Below are 24,720 nucleotides of genomic sequence, written 5' to 3'. Positions count from 1 at the left end.
AAAACCCTGGAAGAGTCTTCACAGCACATGACAAACCCTTCTACAAATTTAATAGAATAGAAATATTTATTTTTCACAGCTTTTTGATTTTTACCTTTATTCTCTGATAGGCTCACGGCCAGCAGTTCCCATGTTGTGATGGAGTCCTTCAGGAAAAAGTTTGTCAGGAGCTTTGTAGAAATACTGATGAAAGATAAACACCATATTAATTAGATTCTCCACTTTTAACAATCCCTACTTATTAGAAAAGTCCCTTAATAATAAGCTGATTGCAATGGTTCTTCTGCTGGTGCAGTACTCCAAGCTTAAATCTGTGATGTGTGGGGAACCTTGGCAGTTTAATTTCCCTGCAGTGCCGCCACAGGGGGAATAGAGCACTAGACATGTGGAACCTTTTCGTTTAGGCATTGTCTGGTTTCAGTACCCTATGGGGGTGTTTTGAGCAGTGATATAGATTGTGAACGTATGTTCTTGTTAACCTACCAAATAGTAATTACAATAAAGTATTTATATATTTTTTTTTTTTTGTTAACGTGACTGAAACATCAGACAACACAGGGTTTGTTTGTAGTCTGTTACCATGGAGATGCATTGTCTGTATAGGAGCTATAGATACACATTGATAGGATATTTCTAATTAAAAATGCTTACAAAGATTTTTTCATTTTAGATGTTTTGAAGCAATAAATTGGTTACAAAGTGGACATACCCTTTAAAGCAACTGACTGGTTAACTGAATGATATATTCTAGGCTATTTTTGCACCTATAGCAGGGGTAGGCAACCTCCGGCACTCCAGCTGTTGTGAAACTACAACTTCCGGCATGCATACTTAATCTGCTATTCTCTGAACTCCTATAGAAATGAATGGAGCATGCTGGGAATTATAGTATTACAACAGCTGGAGTGCCGAAGGTTGCCGATCCCTGCCTTATAGGATGAGTAAAATGCTTTTTTTTTTTTTTTTTATATATATATGTTGATACCCAAATTTGTTTGGGCTTTAAAGGGATATTCCAGTAACAGAACGTTACCCCCATCAACAAGAGAGGAGATTACTATTAGATCAATGGGAGTCCTACCACTGGGAACTCCACCCATCACAAGAACAGTTACCTGGTGGAGTTCCTCTGAAATAGACGGAGCGGTTGGTCGGAAATGTGCTCCTCAAGAACTCCCTTAGAAATGAATGGAGCATCAGGGTGAATTTCCAACCAGCCGCTCCATCTATTTTAGGGGAACTCCACAGGGTATGGGGCCTCCTGTTCTCATGATTGGTTGAACAGGAGGCTCCAGCGGCAGGACCCCCACCAATCTAATCGTTATTCCTAGGGGATAATGTTCTCTAACTGGAATTCCCCTTGGATGACCAAGCAAGTTTTTTTTCATCCTCACATTTCGCAACCCTTACTTTTTTTCATCTGTGTAGCGAAGACAAGTTGTATTTTTTAATGATGCCAGATGCATCGGGTTTTTAGTTTCCTTTTTTTAGTTTCATTTGTACAGCATTCACCAAGTGATATAAATGGCATTTAAACTTTATTCTAAGGGTCAGTACAATTACAACAATACCTATTTTTTATATATTTATTTAGTTTTACCACTTTTAAACTGTAAACACACAACAACAAAAAAAATTGTCGCCACTTTCTGAAAGAGTACAAACATTTTGACTGCTTTTGAGTAAAGGGAAAAATAAGATGGCAGACCTGGAGCCAGGGGGTGGCAATAGGGTGACGGAGGTAACCTCCTTGATGTTGTGGTGGTAAGAGCTGTGGAGACCAGGACAAACATACTTTCTGTGGAACTTTTGGGATCATGAGTAGTTTGAATATGAAGTTTTATTCTGTCATATTCTTCTTTTGCACTGTGCACTGGAGGCGGCACTTTACTGTGAAGTGCTCTATCTGTTGAGCTTCTGGATAGCCACTCCCCTCTGCTATGAGTGACAGCTGTAGCATACAACTAGGAGCTGCCACTCAGAGCGGTGGATGCACTTAAGAAGCAGATCCTGGCAGAATAAACCTTCATATTTACACTACTCCTGAATAATAAAAGCTCCACAAAAGGGGTGTATTTCTCTCCCCAGCCCCTACCTAGGGCTGTCAGTGGTTTATCATGGGAAAAACTGCTGACAGATTCCTTTAAAGAGGATACAAGGCCAGGTTTGGAGTCATCCCTGGTATCATTGAACAGAACTGTGGTCATATGCTTCTACAGACAAGACATGCAGTATTAATGCAGCACAACAAAATCTAGGCCAGTGCTTGCTGCGACACCTTTACAAATTAAGAGAAACCAAAGAATCTTGTTGCTCTCAGAAGGTGTTGATATTCAGAGGTACTCAATTGGGCAGCAAACAACTGGCAAGTTTCTGTGCCTTTAAGAAGTCACCATTCAGATCACCCTTTAAATAAAAAAGATTATTGATTAGCTAAGAGTCAAGAAGTGAAATCCTTAAAGCACCTACTTGTCTGCATTAGGTGCTTCGTCCATTCTTAGAACGTTCCAGTACCAGCTTTCTGGAAAGTCACTCCTAACCAAAATATCGGCATCCGGCAAATACTCATTTTCCTCATCACCTGTACGGAAGAAACAGTTTACAAGATTAAACGGGTATTCTCATCTCGGACATATATGGCATATCTGAAAAACAATGCAAAAATATCTGATGGACGCTGATCCCATCCCTGAAACCCACACCAGTGTTGAGAATGGCTCTTTCCATTCGGTTTTATGGAATTTATGCAGTCTGGCAAATATGGCCGGCTGTTCCTCTTATTCCCTTAGAAGTAAAATCTTATAGCGTTTTAGTAGAAAAAAAAATATCTTAGTCCTAAGGGGTTTGTACAGAATTAGAAAAACGAGGCTGCCATCTTCCAGCACCTTGGTTAGTGTCTAGTATTGCAGCTAGGCCTCATGGAAGTGAACAGAACTGAGCTGCGATACCACCCACAACCTGTAGACAAGTGTGGCGCTGTTGTTGGAAGATGTGAAGCATGCTTTTGCATTCCTGTATGAACCCTTTCATTTCCTTGCCACGTGTCCACTCACTTCTGTCGTAAGTATCAGTTTCTTTCAGTATCCTCTCAGCCTTCAGCTTCATTTCAATGTATCTGCAGCAGTCCAGGAAAGCTTCCACACACTTTTCTGCTTCTTGAATGAGGCGAGCGCGCCGCTCACAGCTGTGGCCCATTGGGTTGCTAATCATGCCATCATGGCAGCATTTCTTCTCCAGATCTGTGTAATTGGAGGCTAAAGGATTGAAGAAACAAGTTTATTTTATGACCCCCATCAACACTATCAGTCATGGAAAAGACCACAGGGTATGAACAGGACCAAACCCTGCTCCAGTTCCATAAATCCAATTGGTCCAGCCAGTCTGATTCTGATGCTTCTCGGTTCCCCCGATGGCCTCTGCTACATGATCCCTCTCAACACACAGAAAATAGCTGCAGGCCACAGAGGTAGACCACCACAGTCACAGATTGGCGGAACAGGCATTATTTACTTGTGTGTCCAGAAGAACCATAAAGCAGAGAATGGTGGAGCATCATGGGACGGGAGCCACAAGGGATCTGTGAAGTATGGCGTTTTTAAGCATTCTTGGTCTATGGAAAAATATATCGACCAGACAACGTCTTTAAAATCTGATATTATATATGGCTACAGTTGGCTTGAGGACCTTGTGTGTGTGGTTCTTAATTACCTAAACCTATGCCAAAAAGTACCCAGAATTCAGTGAGACAGACCCAGGTTCCTGCCACACATCTCATGGGAAGAGATCAATCATATACTGATTTTGTTTCATGGAAATTCTCTAATACTGACTGGCTCGGAAAGGGATAGCTACATGGCTGCTTGAATGGAAGCTCCTGCTGGAGGAGCAGTAAGTAATACAGGACCATGTGCAATGCGAGGAGGGTTTTGTAATATATGCTCTCATAAATTAATATGTATTATAAGACTATGCTACCTTTTGGAAGTCCCATGACACCACATTTTAAAATCCAAAATAGCCGGTAATAGCCTCAAATAGTAAGTAACAAAACAAAAAACAAACAAACAAAAAAAAAATCTACAATTTCTCCTCCTACCCTTCTGAGTTTTGTGTTCCATCAAAGCCGCTGACGTGCTTCTTTTGCGTCTCTTAGTGTCCATACATGATGGATCTGAGAATAAAAGAGAAAATGGCCTGGAATGAAAATCATGAAAAAACTGAGCAAAAAAAAAAAAACAAAACAAATGGCTTCTTAAAGGAACATTCCAGGAAAAACTAATACACAGGCCCTTGGTTATTAACCACTTTGCGGCAAAAACTGGAATAATGAGATAAATAAAAGTCACCAATGATGGCGCATGAAATTTTTGTACAAAAGTGTTTTCTTTGTACTCTCATGTTTCCAAAGTGCAGGGGAAAGTGGGTGCGGTTTACTGGCAGTGGGTGGGTCAAAGATACATTTACAGTATTAATAGTAAATCCAGAAAGACCCAAATTACACTTTCTATTGTTTTATACTTAATACTTGGGGGTATGAGGGAGGAACACCCAACATAGATTTCTGTTTTGGGGATATGTGAATCTTCATGTCATGCACCTCGCTTCAGACCCTGCACTACACTATGGCTTGAAACTGTGGTCCACTAATGTGAGTTGTGAGTACTCCTAGGTTTTGGCAAAAATGTGGTACAAGAGGAAATGATCTATATTACACTACAATTCCGGCATAAAATAAGACAAAAGTGTCTGTATCTTGCACAGAGGTAATCATCCAGCCCGAGCCACCATGATAAATCTGGTGCAGGTCCAGACAGCCTGTCTAATATGTGGATAAATAAGGACACCTTTGAAAACTAGTCAGTAGAGATGGCCTTGCGGTTCGCCCGACGGTCGTTTCGCAGCCAACTTTGCGTGTTCGTGATTCGCCGAACATGCGAACATATGGAGATATTCACGCCCGCCATATTCTTTTAAACTGTGAAGAACTTTGACCCATGACACATCCATCAGGTGGTACAGGACAGCCAATTGAGACGTTTCAGCACATGGACATACCCCCTACCTTATAAATAAACCTGATCTGGCCGCCATTTTACATTCGGTGTTTTGCCAGTGTAGGGAGAGGTTGGTGTGTGGAGCAGGGACATATTGTTAGGGACACCAAACGCTAGCTAATAGGGCCACAAAAGTCATTTTAAGGACTGGTATAGGTGTGCTATCGATAGGTGTGATACACAGAGGGGTGCGATATACTTATTATAATATACTTTTATAATGAGTCAAAACACATAGATCTATATAGTGATCACCTGGAAGTCAGGGGCCTAGGGGCTGGGGGCTTACTAGGGCCATTTTTATATAGGGTAAGGTTCCGGACGGGGTCGCTCTTATCAGGGCGGGTGGTCTGTGGTTGGGCTATCAGAGCCAGAATAGCACCCCCCTGTAGGGCAATATCAGGGACAGTTCTTTGCCCACCCTATCCTTTAATACCACATCATCATCTAGCTCAGGGATAGATGTTTTTTGCTTTCCCTCCGGGATTCATGGATGTGCACTGGAACCCCCCGGATTGTGGTAGGACATATGGTTTCTGATTTGGTGCCGCCGAGCACCTGATTTAGTGCCGCTGAGCACTTGTTATTGCCGACCACATCTATGCTTTTTGCTTAACTTTAAAAATTTAATTTATTTTCATTTTGAGGGATATCTTTTCTATTCACACGTCCACAAAATGGGTCGGCATCCGTTCCGCAATTTTGCGGAACGGGTGCAGCCCCATTCATTTTTAATGGGGCCGGAATGTGCTGTCCACAACCGCATTTGCGGATCCGCATCCACATTTGCGCATCTGCACTTCCGCATCCGTGCTTCCGTTTTCGCCAAAAAATAGAACATGTCCTATTCTTGTCCGCAATTGCAGACAAGATTAGGCATTTTCTTGTCACGGAAGGTGTACAGAAAACTAGAAGACACAAAATGAAGATCCGACTGGATCCAAAACTAAGGAACAAAAGGGAGACCCCTGCATCAGACCTGGCTCTCTCCCTAACTGCTCAGCCTATGCGAAAATCCCAATGGTAGATGATCGCATATCCTCGTAGCTCGACTGTATAACACCTGAACACCCTATAATAGTGAGGGGACACGACCACCGGCTCCCTACACTTGATACGGAGGGAGTCAGGGTCACCTGGGATCCAGCAAACAGGAAAACACAAATGAATGAACAAAAACTTATCTATAGAAGACTCAGTAGTAGCAGTAGCATGCACACACTCCAGGAAGTAATATAAACCGCAAAGTGATGCAGTATGGGAAGGGATTTAAAGGGATGCAATCAGTGCAACTACATGACAGCTGAGAGAGGCTAATGAGATGAGAAAATGAAAGCAAAACAAAAGGAACCTCAAGCAGGAGGTATTGAAGGACGTCTGTCAGAGCTTCTCAGATGTCTGGTGGTGACATTTCTATTATAGTGCCGGCAATGTGCGGTCTGAAAATTGCGGAATGCACATTGCCGGTGTCCGCGTTTTGCGGATACACAAAACACTTATGGACGTGTGAATGGACCCTCATAGTAACATTATTAAAGGTTACGTTTTATCTTTATGTATATTCTAATGGATTGCCTTCCTTGTACAATGTTATAATATACTTTCTATGTTAGACAGTATATTATAGTGCATTTGTATTGTGCGGCAGTTGTGCGCGGTTCTGCTGCGATACTGCAGGTATATAGAGGGATGAGCGTTATTGGAACAAATCATTTCTACTGGTGTGATATACCAGTCGTCCCCCAAAAAAACTGATTGAAGCGGGGTGTTACGGTATATACCAATATACTTTCTTTATACTGGGTACTGTATAGTGCATTTGCGCATGCGCGTACGCGAAAATTATATTGCCGATATTTCGCATTGAAAAAAATAATGAATGGAGATCGCAAATTGGAATAATACATCTGGTATGTCACTGTCCATGTTGTGGGACTATTTGTGCACTTCTAGTAATTATTTCTTGGTTGCAAATATGAGCTGAAGGTTTTTCAGGTTCGCCTGCCATTAAAATGAATGGGACCCGCCGCAAACTTGCGGTTCGCGAACATTTGATCGCGTTTGCGCTATAGCGTTCGCGAACCGTCCCCGCAGATGTTCGTCCATCACTACTAGTCGGGTACTGGTGGTTGTTTGGGAGGCAAATGTGTTCTGACTAGTTCCTTTTAAACCCAAGACCTAGTACTGCAAGATAATGAAAACCACTGTGCCACTATGACAAACCCTACAAAGGAAAGCCATCATTAACAATTACCATATCTCTCTTTAGTGGTCATTCCAAAATTTGTCTGTACAGCCAGTCCAGCATCGTAAAATACTTCCATATTGTCAGCACCACTTCCTGGACCACATCCAAGGTCAGATTTATCCACGATTTCCCATACCTAAGAGGCAAATAAGAATCATATAAGCCTGTCATCACAAATGTCATCAATAATGTTAATGGATATGGGTTAATATGATGGGTTTTGGTATGGTCAACAACTTCTTGGATTCACCCTGCATTTGGTATATTCACATTGTCCTACTTATTTCTACTTATTTGTTGTCTACAAACGTTTGAGGACCCTATCTTTTTGGCTATAGCTTCACTTTGAGACTAGGGAGGGTCATTTATTAAGACTGGCATTTTAGATGCTGGCCTAATATCCCCTAAAGCTGTTGGTGGATCCGCCAGAGTTATGTAGAGTTGCCGGTCTCTACATACCGTAACTTTGGTGGATACACCGCCGCTTCTAAATGTAAGATAGCTTCCTTGCTGTCTTACATTTAGACCATGTTCTATGCCTAAAGCAAGCCTAGAAAAGTTAAATGAGACTGGCCTACCAGCCCTCCTCTTTTTTAGACCTGGCATGAGCGGGGAAAAGTTGCAAAGGAATAATATACGCTAATATAGAATATTTTGGGTTAGTAAATGACCCCCTAGGTCTCTTTACAATGGTAAATTGTTGCATTACCACATCAGGAGCGTGACATATACATTTCTCTTTATAGTTTTGAGACGTCAACATATCTACAGGTTCTCACCTTTCTTTGAATCAGTTTATACTTGCTGTTTACTGTGAAGACACCTTTATCGACTGCCACCAGTCCAACGGTGGAATTATAATTTGCTTTTAAAGTCAGTTTTACTAGATCTTGAGGTTTTGCAATGTTTCTGTCGGCCTGCAGGGTCAGCTGTGGATCAGAAGAAGCATAGAAATACAATTAGCTGTGAGTTTCAAAAGAATGAATAGATGGGATCTAAAAAATTCCCCATGCAATGCAAAATATTAAGGTTCTGGTATGTTGGCGGTCTTCTGGTTTGAACCATCTCGTCCGATTAGAGGTCAACTTTAACTCTTATTGAACATACTGTTTTGAGCCTTATTGACCAAGTGTTTTTCTTCCTTTTTTGGGGAAGAAAGGATGCAAATGAGGTCTTAACAAGCTCTGCCTCTGATGCCACCAGATGTAAGGCAGCTATCCTATAAGTCATTGCTCAAAACTTTAAATAGGCCTTGACTTATATAAGCCAGTACCTCATCTGCAGACAGATGTTTCGGGGTGATTGCCTCTCATCATTGCAGAGCAGAGAGTTCTGGCTTAACCGGGTGAGAGGCCTAAGTCAGGATTTCTCCTTGGACTTTTTAAGAGCTCATTTGCACCCCTTTCTTCCCAGAATTCCAGAGGAGACATGTATGGCCTATAAGTCTCCTCACACCTACTAACTCTTTCACGCCCAGAGTTTTGGTTTTGTGCTCCCTGTTGTACTTTCCAATGCCACCATTTAATATTGCATATGATGTAGTGAGAAGCGGGAAAAAAAATCCAAATGGGGTGAAATTGCAAAAAAAAAAGCAATTCCACCACAGTTTTATAGGTTTTTTATTTACGACATTCGATGTACGATAAAACTAACTGGTCACTTTTAATTCTACAGGTCAGTACGAATCCAGCAGTACCTTATATGTATAGTTTTTCTTGCATTTTTATAGCGATAAATTTAAAAAAATATATATATTTTGACCCCTATAACTTTTTGGGAATTATGTGTACGGAGCTGTCTGGGGGCTCATTGTTGGTGGGGCGATCTGAACTTTACATTGATGTCATTCTGGGGGTGTGTATGACTTTTTGATCACTTTTTATAAAAAAAATTGTAGAAAATGAAGCAACCAAAAACGGCGGATCGGCCATTTGGATGCTTTTTTCTGTTTTGCTGTTTGCCGTATGGGGAATATATTTTTATATTATGGGCGTTTTCCCACATCCCGACACCCATGATGTGTATTTTTTTTATATTTTTTTAGTTCTTTTATTTTTATTTTGGGAAAAGGGGGGTGATTTGAATTTGAATGAACTACCATCCAAAAACACAGTTGCAACAAGTCTGTTTGGCCACTTTTTGTACTTTTATTTTTTATTATTATTATTTTTTATGCGTGCGCTCCGAATGATATATACCTGGGTCAATAATTAATGTACAATATTTTGATGTATCTTTTAATAATATTTTAATGAATGTTTATACAAATGGTGAGTTAATAAAATACAGGTGATTTGTTGAGAGACAGTCTCATTAATAGATAATTTTTAAAATGCATTATCTTACCGTTCCTATACAATCTTCCACCATGTGCAACCACAGGGAGTCAGAGACTATCTCACTGTTAACAGTGTAATATGCAACAATCCGGAATGATGGCATCAAGTCCTCAGTGATGAGCAGCGGCACGCTGACCAGGTTCTGGCCAGCCAGACGACTATACTTGCCCACTTTCATTATTCGGCCTTTGCTTAGTATCTGGAAAAGTAGGAAGTCATGGTATCACACATCAATGATTGTATATCAGCTCTAACATTGCAATCCAATCTAATACCTGCAGATCTCACTCCTGATCTGATCTCTAAAGATTATATTTGGGGCTGTATTGCAGCTCACAATCCCAGTAGTTTTTCAGTTAGTGTTGAGTGAATTGAAGTATCTGAAGTGGACATTAATAGAAATTTCAGGAAAAATTTGATTTGTCACAAAGTTGAATTTCCTTGTGCTTTGTGGTAATGAATAAATTTTTCCTAAAATGGTGTCGGAAAAAAATAAAATAATACTCACCTCATCCACTTGCTTGCCGAGTAACTGTCCACTCCCATCTTGATTGAAGAAAAACCACCAAAGGACCTGTGGCGAGCGTGATGACTTCACCATGTGATCACGCTTGGCGCACGTGGTGACATCACTGATTATGTTACCACGTGCTCCCAGCGTTATCACGTGGTGGCATCATCAAGCTGGCTGCAGGTCAATCAATAAGGGAGCGGACTGCATCTCCTCGAGCAAGTGGATGAGATGAGTATTTTTTTAACCCCTGATTAACTCCTGAAAGACTGAATTTGAGTCACAGATGCTGCAATCAGCATTGAACGTGGCATCTGAGGGGTTAAGTAAAGGGAGGTGGCACAATCGCCGTTCCCTGTCATTGCACTAGCTCCATACAATGGAAAGCAATTCTTGATAAAGTAATTTGTAAAAAAAACTAGTTTCTTGTTGAAGTTTGGCGAAGCAGCCGAATTGAAATTTTCAAAACATTTCTCATCTCATCTTTGGAACAAGCTGTGGCTCATATCTCTAGCTGCTATAGAGCCGTAGATAGAGCCATTAGTAGCACATCTCATACCTCTTTGACTTATGAAGAGAAAATTGCCAGCAAATACTGTAGTCAGTACAAATTAAATAGCAGCATTGGCCTCCTGCTGGTAATACGGGATATGGTGGTGGTTTACTGGCCAGTAGGAAACCCTAAACTTCCATATAAAAGCATCATGTGACCACGGGAGGGAGGAGGGCTTGCCCATAGCCACCTTGATTGGCTAACAGTCTGCCAGTCAATCAGATGGGCTGGATATTGGCTGGTCCTTCAGGTTCTGGGCTAGCTCAGAAGCACAGACACCATTGTGAGATCATCCAGCAATGTGAGAGGATATTTATGCCATGTGTCTGGCCGCTCTGGCAGATACAAATTACAGACGACACCAGTCTTGGAGTGTTGCGGGGATAGTTTAGGTATATATTTAGTTAGGTACAGTAGATTGAATAAATAGGTAGAAAAGTCAGTGTTTTATCAGTAGATAATTATAGTGTAGGAGAGGGGAGAGTACTCTGAGTGTGACGGCAGCTGGAGCTGTTCATGTAATGCGCTTACATGAATCCTGCAGTGAATGCAACATACATTTGTTTTCTGTCCATGATCAGCCAGCCTTTTTTTCCACATGGGATATGCTGCTCGATTGTGCCCTTTCCTTTCTTAAAGCCAATTTCAATTTTAATTCAGCGCAATTTACTGCATTAATATACCAGCTTAATTCAGCGCATTTTATATAATTTATATATCACTTTAATTAAACATATTTTACTGCATTAATGTACCAGTTTAATTCAATGTATTTTACTGCATAAGTTTAAACTAAATGATTTAATTTTTTCTCAAAAACAATAAATCTTCAAAAAAAAAAAATTCCCAATAGATTCATGACACATCTGGTGGTGGAATAGATGTTTTACACATTAATTACTGTAACATGCAGAAAGTTAGCAATGCGGTATGATCAGTTTCGTACCCTGCCACTGCGATGTTACTCTGTTGGGCTAAGCCCATCATGATACTCCATTGGACTAGAATCTTCATGGAGCCTAATATACTGCATGGTGCCCAAATAACAGTGGCATAACACAAAAGAATCACACAATACCACCTTACAGCGCTCACATTATACCAACACACAGATAATAGCTCCATACATGTTTTTGAGCAGTAGTCTATGTAGTACTCTATTTGGTAGTTATTGAACCAAAGTTTACTTACCAAGTAGGTGAAATGGTTGATCTGATTCTGGACTGCAACATTTGTATTCAAGATATTAAAATTTATAAAAATTTGTGTATTAGGTTCCAGGACATTATTTGGGACTTCAATGTGAAGGTAGTTGCCTTGTCCACGTAATGATTTATAGGCCACCACTGTTGTTTCTCCAGATGCCTGCATGTTGTCTGCTAACCCGGGCACATCTGTTCTCACCTATGGATTTGTTAATACAGCAGAATGAGACAAAGACTTTTGGATGGGGCATTGTTCTTAAACTATTGTTTGCCCTTGTTCCAGTCACCTGTGGCTCAAAACCTTGAAGACCCTGCTGTCCCATAGAGAATGAATGGAGCATGGTTGAACTGCCACTTTATCAGATCAAAGGGACCCTTATCCTTGGGATAGGTGGGGGTTCCAGGGTTAGGACCACCAGCGATCAGTTAGCTATCCCCTATCCTATGGATAGGGGATAACTTTTAAACTTTCCACAACATTTTAACACTTGTAATGACAAAACCAGAAATCCAGTAATTACCTTCTTAACCTAATGGCGACCAAGCTCCGTAAACTTATGGTGTGGGATGAAAGCTCCTGTTCCTGCAATCTAGCAGGTGCAGGCTGGGTCCCCATCTGTCAGTGGTTTATGACCACTTCTGCTATCTCCTTTTATAGGTACATAGCGTTTAATGAGTGGTATGCAGTGAGAAGAGGAAGAGGCTGTGTCGGTTCCTCTATTCCTCTATTGGACCCGGCAATCACATAATAGTCAGGAAATCTAAGGCAGAGCAGCGCTGCAGAGCCAGATAAGTTCTGCATGTGTACAGTGCCACAAATAGGGGTAGGTTTCTCTTTAACTGAGGCTCATTTGGGCGACCCAATTATAGTGTAAATGTGCGATAAAAAAAAAAAAGTGTCCATATTTCCAGAGGTCTTTAAAGTGCCCCCCAGAGTACTTCTTATGATCTCTTAGGGTAAAGAAAATCAAAGAAAAAAAAATGCCTACAAAACCAAAACCATTACCATAATCATACTGTTCATGCAAAAATATTCCTATTATATATCAAAATGGAAAAAAATGCCTTTTTTTTATTTTTTGTCGTTTTACTACATTATACCTCACCAGAACATGTTATTTAGGGCGAGCCCATACTACCATCCCTGTTATACCGCTGTTGGACCATGTACAAGCAGTGCCAGCTTAACCCATTCATATTAGTAGATGTAATGTTAGTAGAATAAGTGGTACATCAGGTGACCATGATTATGCAGTAGTGATTGGCTGATAATACAACCCATTAAGCAGTGGGACCCCTTCCCATCTGGTGTCACCTCGGTAAACACTGGTATCAGCCTACTAATCAGGGTCATAAAATAAATAAGTTATTACTGTAATACTTATTTTCCCAAAGTATAGGTGTAGGATAGATAAAAGGCACAGATCAGGTAAATCAGGGCAAATAATTTGGCCTAATGTGTTTTGGAGCCCATGGCCATCTAGGAAAAAAGCTGTACCTTTGTAAAGTTGAGGAAGACCAAGAGGAAGCTATCACCCTGTTACTACCAGGGAGACCTGCAGTTGCAATGTACTATGTCATGATTTTATGACCATATGGACCATAGCCTCAATTATCTACTGCAACCAAAACAATGTCAACCAGAATATTGTATTAATAGTAAAATAAGACTCACGGATATTTTTAAAGAGTTTATATTTGCGGCCATGTTCATTCTCAGTCTCACCACTCCATCTTGATTAGTTATACCTCGGTCCTTTTGGTTTGCCACCACCATGATGCTTCTTGCAGGAGAACCATCTGGGTTGTTTACCATGAGCTACATGGAAGCAAAAAATGAAAAACCATTAACAGTAAACCAAAAAGTTTTTACCCAACTGTTTCTTTGTGGAGATTCCTCGTGGTCTTCTAACCAATCACATGAGCGAGCTGCAAACCACTTCAATTGGATGTTGTAGTTTTTTCTATTCTGCTTGACAAGTGGCTCGGTGCTGACTTTTTGCCATGTAGTCAAGGACAGCACAGGCTTCGGTTGCAGCTAAGTAGAGGGCAATAGGTAGCCTCTTGCATGCAAATCTTTGGACAATTCCATCAGACGGGCTAAATCTTGCTTCATAATAGCATGCTGTACTGTAAATATCATATAGAGCAAAAATACAAACCTCAAGATCAAGTGGCATTCCAGGCTTAAAATACTTGGATGTTCTGCTAAAGATAATTTTATATGGAGATTTCACAATGTGAATGTCATCCAACTCCGCTTCTACAAAGTCAGTGCCTGTAATGGAAAGAATTGCATTCATTTGCATAACATTTTTAAATGGAAGAATCATTTATCTCATATCATTCCAACCAAGAACTCCTGATGCCACCCTTCTCCTGGACTGTTATATTCTACCTATGCTTTTGATAAATTGTACATGAGGCTGATAGTATTTCCAACCATGGCCATTAGAGAGATCCTCTGCTTTGGAGTAGAAGGGTCCCTTGCAGGAACCACGAGTGATCAGCTGGAATCTGTGGTAGACCTGGCAATGTTTAGTTTCCATGCAGTGCAGGTGAAAATAAGCATTATGCAGTTTACATTCAAATCAATGGATTGTCTGTGTAATGCAGGACAGCACAGGTCCTCCAGAGTAAAAGAGACACTCTTTGTAAGTGCTCTTCATTCTGGCCAAGACATGAGGATCCTTAATAAAGGACCCCCTCATTTAATGTAGGTTTCCTTAAAGGGGTTATCCAACCCCTATAAGGACCCTCCCAATTCCGGGCCCCTCATATACATTATACTTATCTTCTCCCCATCACGATCCGAGCGACAGGGAGATGCAGTGGCGGCCATGCAGGGATCCGGAGCATCGCAGGTGCCCGGGAGCAGGTAAGTATAATGTATACGAGTTCTGGACATTGGGGTGGTCATTATAGGGGTTGGATAACCCCTTTAACCGGTTGTCTGAAAAACTGTTTTCTAAGTTGGACAATTCCTTATTGTGAGAAACTATGTCTGCTTTCCTAAGTCTACTCGGCTAGGAAATATTTCCTCTATATGTTGGGACAGTGCATCAGTGTGTATGTGTGAAATCAAATTTTGTTTCAGGAAAACTGCACTGTATTGGAGAACCTGCAATAAAAAATTCAGGCATGTGCCAGAAGCAAGGGGTTAATTGCCATGCAGGCCTCAACACTGGACTGATGCAAAGGTCAGCATAGGGGTCACGCCTAGGATGTCCCCATTTATTGTCAATAAACAGAGGTGCTGAGAAGGACCTCAGGGTCAGAGCATACAGAAACCACTGCAGGAATGTCACAGTCACTCATATTGAGAGGACCAGGCAATCTGTGGGGTAGTTAGCTAGGAAGTGAAGGTAAGTAAAACTCGCAAATTGATGCACTATGCTAGGTACTTAGGACCTAGATAGAATTTGGAACAGCAACACCAGTAGCCAAGGGTGAGTGCTAAACAAGGGCAACCAACCATAGCGCTTCCTACCCCTTGCAACCACAAGTCTTCAGACCTCTGATGGCCCAAGTCTGGCGGATGATAGACCAGGTTGGCACAGTAAAAACAACAATGTAGAGGATGCTGTGCTGGGCTTTGCTGAGGAGAGACAGTCAGCAAATATATAGCATATAGATCTGGATAGTAGAGAGTAACACCTGATCACTGTGATGCATAAGGGTGCGTCACATGGAAGGACCAACGGCCTATGTCCATGCTGATGTACAGGGTGCACACTGTGTGGAGGGAATCTGTGGCCTACACTTAGTTGTGTTGTCATCTTCATAACTACCACCTGTGGGGGCCGTAGAGCAAAGATGTTGATGCTAATTTCCCTGGGTTGAGGGCAGCATTTCAGGGCATAGACCGGGAGCAGCTACTGTCACATAATAATACTGAGGATAAATGGGAGAGCTTTAAATCCACATTGAGTAATTGCACTAAAAATGTATTCCTTTAGGTAACAAGTATAGACAGCTATACCCCATGGCTTACAGCGTAAAAAGCGCAGTAAAAGACAAAAAAAGGGCATTTAAAAAATACAAATCTGAGGGATCAGCTGTAGCGTTTGAAGATTATAAAGGGCTAATAAAATCTGTAAAATGGAGATAAAAATTGCAAAAATACAAAATAGATAGCAGGTGGCTAAAGAGAGCAAAACAAATCCCAATTTTTTTTTTTAATATATAAATGCTAAAAAACCAAGGTTAGAGCAGGTAGGTCCCTAAATAATGGTAAGGAGGGGGGGGGGGGGTAGTCACTGAAAATAAGGAAAAGGCAGAGTTACTAAATTGTTTTTTAGCTCTGTATATACAAAGGAAGAGAAAGGAGCTGATATCTGTGGTGCCCGGGATGTTAGTACATCCAGTGATATATTGAATTGGCTAACTGTAGATATGGTCCAAGACAAGTAAAATAAAGTAAATGTGAACAAGGCTTTGGGTTCAGATGGATTACACCCAAGAGTGCTTAAAGAGCTCAGTTCAGTCATTGCTGTGCCCCTGTTTATAATTTTTAAAGATTCTGTAGGCACTGGTACCTTGCCAAGTGATTGGCGCAATGCGAATGTGGTTCCCGTATCCAAAAAAGGATCTAGGTCCTTCACAGGTAACTATAGACCTATAGGCTTGGAAAGTATAGTTTGTAATTGAATTGAAAGGACCATGTCCAGAGAGTTGTGGTCAATAATTCCTATTCAGAATGGTCCTTGGTTATAAGTGGTGACCCCAAGGTTCAGTGCTGGGCCCTCTATTATTAAATTTATTTATTAATGATATTGAGGACGGGATTAATAGCACCATATCTATTTTTGCAGATGTACATTCTATGGAAGATGTCCACACACTACAAGCTGACTTGAACACTCACAGTGATTGGGCATCAACTTGGCAAATGAGGTTCAATGTGGACAAATGTAAAGTTATGCATCTTGGTAGTAATAATCTCTGTGCTTCATATGTCCTAGGTGATGTAGCACTGGGAGAGTCACTTATAGAGAAGGATTTGGGTGTCCTTGTAGATGGTAGATTGAATTACAGCATACAATGTCAATCAGCTGCTTCTAAGGCCACTAGGATATTGTCATGCATTAAAAGAGGCATGGACTCGCGGGGCAGGTATGTAATATTACCACTTTACAAAGTGTCAGTGCGGCCTCATCTGGAATATGCAGTTCAGTTCTGGGCACCAGTCCATAGAAAGGACGCACTGCAGCTGGAAAAAGTACAGAGGTGAGCGACTAAACTAATGGAGGGTCTCAGTTTTGACGAAAGATTAAAAGAATTTAATTTATTTTATCTTGAGAAGAGACTTCTAAGCTGGGACATGATTAACCTATACAAATATATAAATGGGCCATACAAATAATACGGTGAAAAACTGTTCCATGTAAAATGTGCTCAAAAGACAAGAGGGCACTGCCTCCGACTGAAGAGGAAAAAGTTCTGTCTCGGGAAGCGTCAAAGCTACTTTACTGTAAGAACTGTGAATCTGTGGAATAGACTTCCTCAGGACGTGGTCACAGCAGGAACAGTGGACAATTTTAAAAAGGGTTTAGATGAATTCTTAAAAGTAAATGACATTAATGCTTATGAAAACGTGTAGAAATCTGAGACTCACTTTCTTCTGGGATTTGTGTCTCCACCTGTCCCTTGGTTGAACTTGATGGACTTATGTATTTTTTCAACCGTATTAACTATGTAACTATGTAACTATGATGCTCTTTGAGATGGGTGTAACGCCAACATTTACTTCAGACGTAAAACACACCATCTTACTATTCAGCTTTCCCACTCATCATGAAGACATTTTATCATGTGATTCTTTTAGTAAGCAATTTCCAAACCTAAGTCAGTGATGACTGTCACCGAAACGTAGAGCTTGTACTCTAGCAAATCGTCTTCTTTCTTGACAGACTTTATTAGGTCTCCTCTTAGAAGTTTTACTTCTTCCCCTATTCCATCAGAAATCTAGACGGGGAAACATAATTAACCAAAAGAAAAAAATAAAGGAATATTTCAGATGTCAAATAAAGACAATGATATCATAGCATACATAAAATTGTTATTTCGGACAATCAAATAGTTCTCAATTATCACAAATTATTGTGGAAATAATTAATTTGTAATACCATGTCTAGCCACATAGATTGCTGTAGCAGAATAAAAATCCTATTTGGAATATCACACATACTCCCCCTAGTAGTAAAATATGTATTGCAGTATTTACATTTGCTGCTCTGTAAAACACAAAACTAATGCAATGAATATAGGTAGAGATGAGCGAATTTCATGTTATGAAACTCGTTCACGCTTCGTTTGGTGGTAAAAGCAGAATTGCGTTATGGTTTCCATTACCACGAACCATAACGCAATTCTATGACGGAATACATAACGGAATGCCTTTAGAGGCATTCTGTTATTCATTCCGTCATATTAGAAGTCTATGGAATGAATTCTGCTTTTACCGCCAAAGCTCATCTCTAGATATAGGCATAAAGGCATAAACACTGTCAAGTAGATTAACATTTTTGCATACTTGTGTTTTGTTATACTGACTCATTCTAGCCATCAACAATCAAGTAACCCATATGAATCCCACACCCTTAATACGAGCTTGATCCCCTTATCTACACTTCCCCTTGCTCCAATTTATCATCTTTTCCCTTTTTAATATCCCTCTAAGAACACTTTCCATCCAGCTAAACTTTCTTCAGATTTTTTTTACAATTAACCACGGAAGTTTTATGGTAATTTTTTGCATTTCTTAGGTCACTGGTCCATAATCAACAGGTAAATATGACCTGAATTATTATCACAGGTATTGGCAATTTCATTTATTGCAGATATGTCTTAACTATGATAATTTGAATGGTATAACAATAGTCAAGTCTACTGATGATGTCTTGTTTCTCCACATTTAATATGCCTTTCCTACATTTTCGATTTTACTATGCGTCTCGAACATCATTTAAAGTTGAATGTGGTTCCCAAGGTACAAAAGGTTGGGTCTGATCAAGTTAGTTAATCATATTACACTTTCTGAAGTTTGAATGCCTACACCCTGATATCCTTTCATTTATTCCAACATAAGAGTTTTTAATAAACTATTTTACAGTACCTGAATTGTTCTCAGTGAGTCTGTGATACTTCTCTTTTGATTGTCCTTCTTTAGGCCAAAGATAACAAAGGCTTGACCGTTAACTGGTTTCTTATAAATGTACCTAAGCATTGGAGAAATATTGGGTCAATAGAAGTGAGTTTCCAGTAGTCAATTAGACAAATCTTTTGCTTCCACATCAAATCACATTGGATATGTATGGCCCGCCACTGTTTGGCATATAATAAGCCATGACATCTGTTGACACCTCTTGGCATCCCTGCAAGTCAGCTGTTTGAGGAACCCGTGGTGCTCACCAGAGCTTTGGTGAGCTCCATGACTTTCACTCAGCTTGCCAAGCACTGTCCATGTGATAGTGGCTGTGCTTGGTATTGCAGCTCATCCCCATTCACATGAATGAGACTAAGCTGCGCCTAGCTCAGGTTTGACCAATGAATGTGATGTGGGTTAGGAAGAGGCCTGAGTGCTCAAAGAACGTTTTCATACAGCTGATCAGCTGAGGTCCCGGATGTCATACCCCCCAATGATTTGATATTAATAACCTATCCTGAGGAGAACTCCTTTAACCAAAGGCAGTATTGATCTGTTAACTGCCAAAGCCTCACACTATTGGTCTGTGCTCCTCCCCATAAACCTTCCCTGTCTGATCGACCACTCCTTCTTGTTAATAGTTCTCTCATCCCTTGGCATCACAGATTTGTCTCTTCATAGCAACAAAACAGCCTCCCATTCACACACCACCTCCTGTTCTAGTCATATCTTTGTTAGCCTTACAGGGGGGTGATCAATGACAGGGGGGGTGATCAGGGAGTCTATATGGGGTGAATACCCCCCTGTCATTGATTACCCCCCTGTAAGGCTCCATTCAGACGTCCGTATGTGTTTTGCAGATCCGCGGATTGAGTCCTTTAATCCTTATTCAGGTTTCCCTGCTGTGTGATGTCTAAACATTTGGGCTAGGAGAGCCTATAAACTCCAATGGCATTCAATACCACTCTTATTCTTAGATTCTTCTCCTATTCTCCTCCTTTTCTTCCTTTTTCTCAAACTCAAGGAGAAGACACAAATTCATTGTCATTTTTCCCTTTTACCCAATCCCATCATAAGATCTATTTAACACCTCATAAGACCTCTGCCTTGAAAATGTACACTGTCCTTGAGATGGTTTATCCAAGCCATTTTGACATCTGCTTTAGCAGGCAGCATTGACGTCTATGAAGAAGTCATTACCACCATGTTCTCCAATAAGCAAGAGCTTTGTGGTCTTCTATAGGGCTTTATGGACATTCTTTACCAGAAATATATATATATATATATATATATATATGTGTTAGTCCTTATTCTCATCACATATATTTATTTTCCTCATTAACATTTTCCTTGTCTCTTCCCTAAGTCATTCTGTATCCTGAACCTTAGTGCCATTATATAAGCTTCCAACATAAAGTTGACTTTGCACCTCAAAAAACTTAAAGGGAGTTTTCCCACCGAGGACATACATGGCATATCATTGGAATATGATAGATTTGGAACCTGCACCCTTGTGGAAAAGGGCTGTTTCTGTAAGTACCAAAGAAGTGACTGGTGAGAGCCAACCGCATGTGCAGCCACTACTCAATGTCTGTCAGAATGTGGTCTCTGATAGTTAAGGGACTCAGATAGGTGCTCAACATGAGAGGTAGGACCCAAATCAACCAGATATTTATGGCATATCCTATAGAGATGTTATTAATGTTCTAAGTGTTAATACCTTTAAATATGAATAGAACTGATAAGGCTGAGTTTTCACTTCAGTTATTTGATCAGTTATTTCCATAAGTTAGTGTGAGCCAAAACTAGATGCGTGTCAAAAACACAGAAGAGATGCAGATATTTCCATTATAGGCTTCACTACGGTTTTGACTAACAATAACTGATGTAAATAACTGATTAAATAGCTGAAGTGTGAACTCAGCCTAATTTGGGTTGCTTGATTAATATACCATAACATACATCGTTCTCCAATTCATAATTTTGGCCTTTATGATTATACTTACTGACTTGAAATTGTTACTGAAAAACTTTTATCATCTATGTGCATGAATTTTTTCTCCGCTGTTATGGTAACTTCAAAATTTGGTAATACTGGGGAAAAAAGGATCAGTATAAATAAATGAGTCTCATCATCATTCCTCCTCCCCAAAAAGACAACCTGGACCTGGAAAGTCAGGTAGCAATATAATCACTACTGTTCTCGCAGAAGAGGTCTCCATTGTTTGTAAATTCATGAAGACCAAGGTTGCCTATTTTTGACAATATATATTAAGATCCATGTAACGTCAAATCTGGGCATACTTGCCAACCTGGACCATGGAAAACCTGGATGTCTACCCCTGTGGGAGCTCTGGCGGTATTGGTAATCATCCAGTTGACAAAATAAATCTTCTTACCATATTCTTTCACATCAAATTTTGCAGAGAATTCTTCTTGGGAGTTGTCATATTGTGCTGTGATGGTCCAGGTGCCAAGCCTGCAAGAAAAGGAAACTATATCAGCATTTAGACTTGAAGAAACACATGAGGGGAAAAAATGGAAAGGAAAAGTACCGTAACAGTAATATTTCACAGTGAAACACAGTGAAAAAATTTAATCTTGAATAGTGAAATTTCCAATCTTCCAAATTCACTGTGGCTAGAGATTGTTAATCATCCGAATTGCTGTCCATCTTGAGTTTTGGTATGGCCCTCATCCTAACATTTTCTACTACTTTGTGTATTTATTGCATAGTTAAAGATGCAATGTCGCCAATTCTTCTCATGCATTAATTCAAGTATACTGATTTTTGTTTGCAGTTGTTTCTCTACTGGCCCCCACTGTCAGCTTTTATGATGCAGAGAACTGTTGTGGAAATATTCATGACTCTTATGGTTGTTCAAAGTCAAGTACCTGTCCTGCTTCAACAAGCAGAAAATGGCTAATGGGAACATCAATAAATCCAGTGATTGGCTCATCAGTAGGGATGAGCGAACTCGAACTGTATAGTTCGGGTTCGTACCGAATTTTGGGGTGTCCGTGACACGGACCCGAACCCGGACATTTTCGTAAAAGTCCGGGTTCGGGTTCGGTGTTCGTCGCTTTCTTCGCGCTTTTGTGACGCTTTCTTGGCGCTTTTTGAAAGGCTGCAAAGCAGCCAATCAACAAGCGTCATACTACTTGCCCCAAGAGGCCATCACAGCCATGCCTACTATTGGCATGGCTGTGATTGGCCAGAGCACCATGTGACCCAGCCTCTATTTAAGCTGGAGTCACATAGCGCCGCCCGTCACTCTGCTCTGATTAGCGTAGGGAGAGGTTGCGGCTGCGACAGTAGGGCGAGATTAGGCAGATTAACTCCTCCAAAGGACTTGATTAACTGATCGATCTGCAGCTGTGGATCATTGAGCTGCTGATCCTCAATTGCTCACTGTTTTTAGGCTGCACAGACCGTTTGTCAGTCTCATTTTTCTGGGGTGATCGGCGGCCATTTTGTGTCTTGTGGTGCGCCAGCACAAGCTGCGACCAAGTGCATTTAACCCTCAATGGTGTGGTTGTTTTTTGGCTAAAGCCTACATCAGGGTGAAGCTGTCACACCAAGTGCATTTAACCAGCAATAGTCTGTTCATTTTTTGGCCATATACAAAATCAGGGGCAAGCTGCGCCTGTCACCAAGTGCATTTAACCCTCAATGGTGTGGTTGTTTTTTGGCTAAAGCCTACATCAGGGTGAAGCTGTCACACCAAGTGCATTTAACCAGCAATAGTCTGTTCATTTTTTGGCCATATACAAAATCAGGGGCAAGCTGCGCCTGTCACCAAGTGCATTTAACCCTCAATGGTGTGGTTGTTTTTTGGCTAAAGCCTACATCAGGGTGAAGCTGTCACACCAAGTGCATTTAACCAGCAATAGTCTGTTCATTTTTTGGTCATATAAAAAATCAGGGGCAAGCTGCGCCTGTCACCAAGTGCATTTAACCCTCAATGGTGTGGTTGTTTTTTGGCTAAAGCCTACATCAGGGTGAAGCTGTCACACCAAGTGCATTTAACCAGCAATAGTCTGTTCATTTTTTGGCCATATCCCAGTCTAATTCTGTCACTAAATCCATACCGGTCACCCAGCGCCTAAATACTAGGCCTCAAATTTATATCCAGCTAAATCTGTCCCTAGTGCTGTAGCTGGGCGAGTTATTTAGTGTCCGTTCAAGCACATTTCTTGTTCTGGGTTGAAATACAATTCCCAATTTAGCAATTTCATAATTTAGTGGTTCCTGCTATATCAGAGCTATTTGAAATCTATCCCAAAAAGGGTATATAATATTGAAGGTGCACATTGGGTCATTCAGAATAACTTCACACACACCCGCTACTGTGTATTTCCAAGTCTAATTCTGTCACTAAACCCATACCTGTCACCCAGCGCCTAAATACTAGGCCTCAAATTTAAATCCCTCTAAATCTCTCGTTACCCACCGCTGTACTGTTGTTGCTGGGCAAGATATTTAGTGTCCGTCAAAGCACATTTTTTGTTCTGGGTTGAAGTACAATTCCCAATTTAGCAATTTCATAATTTAGTGGTTTCTGCTATATCAGAGCTATTTGAAATCTATCCCTAAAAGGGTATATAATATTGAAGGTGCACATAGGGTCATTCAGAATAACTTCACACACACGCTTCTGTGCATTTCCAAGTCTAATTCTGTCACTAAATCCATACCGGTGACCCAGCGCCTAAATACTAGGCCTCAAATTTAAATCCCTCTAAATCTCTCGTTACCCACCACTGTACTGTTGTTGCTGGGCAAGATATTTAGTGTCCGTCAAAGCACATTTTTTGTTCTGGGTTGAAGTACAATTCCCAATTTAGCAATTTCATAATTTAGTGGTTTCTGCTATATCAGAGCTATTTGAAATCTATCCCTAAAAGGGTATATAATATTGAAGGTGCACATAGGGTCATTCAGAATAACTTCACACACACGCTTCTGTGCATTTCCAAGTCTAATTCTGTCACTAAATCCATACCGGTGACCCAGCGCCTAAATACTAGGCCTCAAATTTAAATCCCTCTAAATCTCTCGTTACCCACCGCTGTACTGTTGTTGCTGGGCAAGATATTTAGTGTCCGTCAAAGCACATTTTTTGTTCTGGGTTGAAGTACAATTCCCAATTTAGCAATTTCATAATTTAGTGGTTTCTGCTATATCAGAGCTATTTGAAATCTATCCCTAAAAGGGTATATAATATTGAAGGTGCACATAGGGTCATTCAGAATAACTTCACACACACGCTTCTGTGCATTTCCAAGTCTAATTCTGTCACTAAATCCATACCGGTGACCCAGCGCCTAAATACTAGGCCTCAAATTTAAATCCCTCTAAATCTCTCGTTACCCACCGCTGTACTGTTGTTGCTGGGCAAGATATTTAGTGTCCGTCAAAGCACATTTTTTGTTCTGGGTTGAAGTACAATTCCCAATTTAGCAATTTCATAATTTAGTGGTTTCTGCTATATCAGAGCTATTTGAAATCTATCCCTAAAAGGGTATATAATATTGAAGGTGCACATTGGGTCATTCAGAATAACTTCACACACATGCTTCTGTGCATTTCCAAGTCTAATTCTGTCACTAAATCCATACCGGTGACCCAGCGCCTAAATACTAGGCCTCAAATTTAAATC

At 40.6% G+C, this 24,720-nt stretch overlaps 1 protein-coding gene across 1 annotated transcript in view; it reads right to left on the bottom strand.

Moving 5' to 3' along the window:
* The window catches only part of LOC122927159 (venom factor-like), a 216,422-nt gene that overhangs the window by 155,342 nt on the left and 36,360 nt on the right, over positions 1-24,720 (bottom strand). Inside the window, exons 6-19 of the mRNA XM_044278756.1 lie at positions 21,457-21,536; positions 21,064-21,151; positions 19,028-19,130; positions 17,754-17,877; positions 14,073-14,188; positions 13,586-13,729; positions 11,897-12,109; positions 9,649-9,840; positions 8,082-8,231; positions 7,309-7,438; positions 4,097-4,171; positions 3,054-3,254; positions 2,470-2,581; positions 95-183 (exon numbers count right to left, since the gene is read on the bottom strand). Coding sequence (XP_044134691.1) covers positions 95-183; positions 2,470-2,581; positions 3,054-3,254; positions 4,097-4,171; positions 7,309-7,438; positions 8,082-8,231; positions 9,649-9,840; positions 11,897-12,109; positions 13,586-13,729; positions 14,073-14,188; positions 17,754-17,877; positions 19,028-19,130; positions 21,064-21,151; positions 21,457-21,536 — 1,817 coding nt within the window. The remainder of the gene's footprint in view (positions 1-94; positions 184-2,469; positions 2,582-3,053; positions 3,255-4,096; positions 4,172-7,308; positions 7,439-8,081; positions 8,232-9,648; positions 9,841-11,896; positions 12,110-13,585; positions 13,730-14,072; positions 14,189-17,753; positions 17,878-19,027; positions 19,131-21,063; positions 21,152-21,456; positions 21,537-24,720) is intronic.

This window comes from Bufo gargarizans, chromosome 2 (genome assembly GCF_014858855.1).
Source record: "Bufo gargarizans isolate SCDJY-AF-19 chromosome 2, ASM1485885v1, whole genome shotgun sequence".
Lineage (NCBI taxonomy): Eukaryota > Metazoa > Chordata > Amphibia > Anura > Bufonidae > Bufo > Bufo gargarizans.
This window is presented reverse-complemented; position numbering and strand designations above follow the sequence as displayed.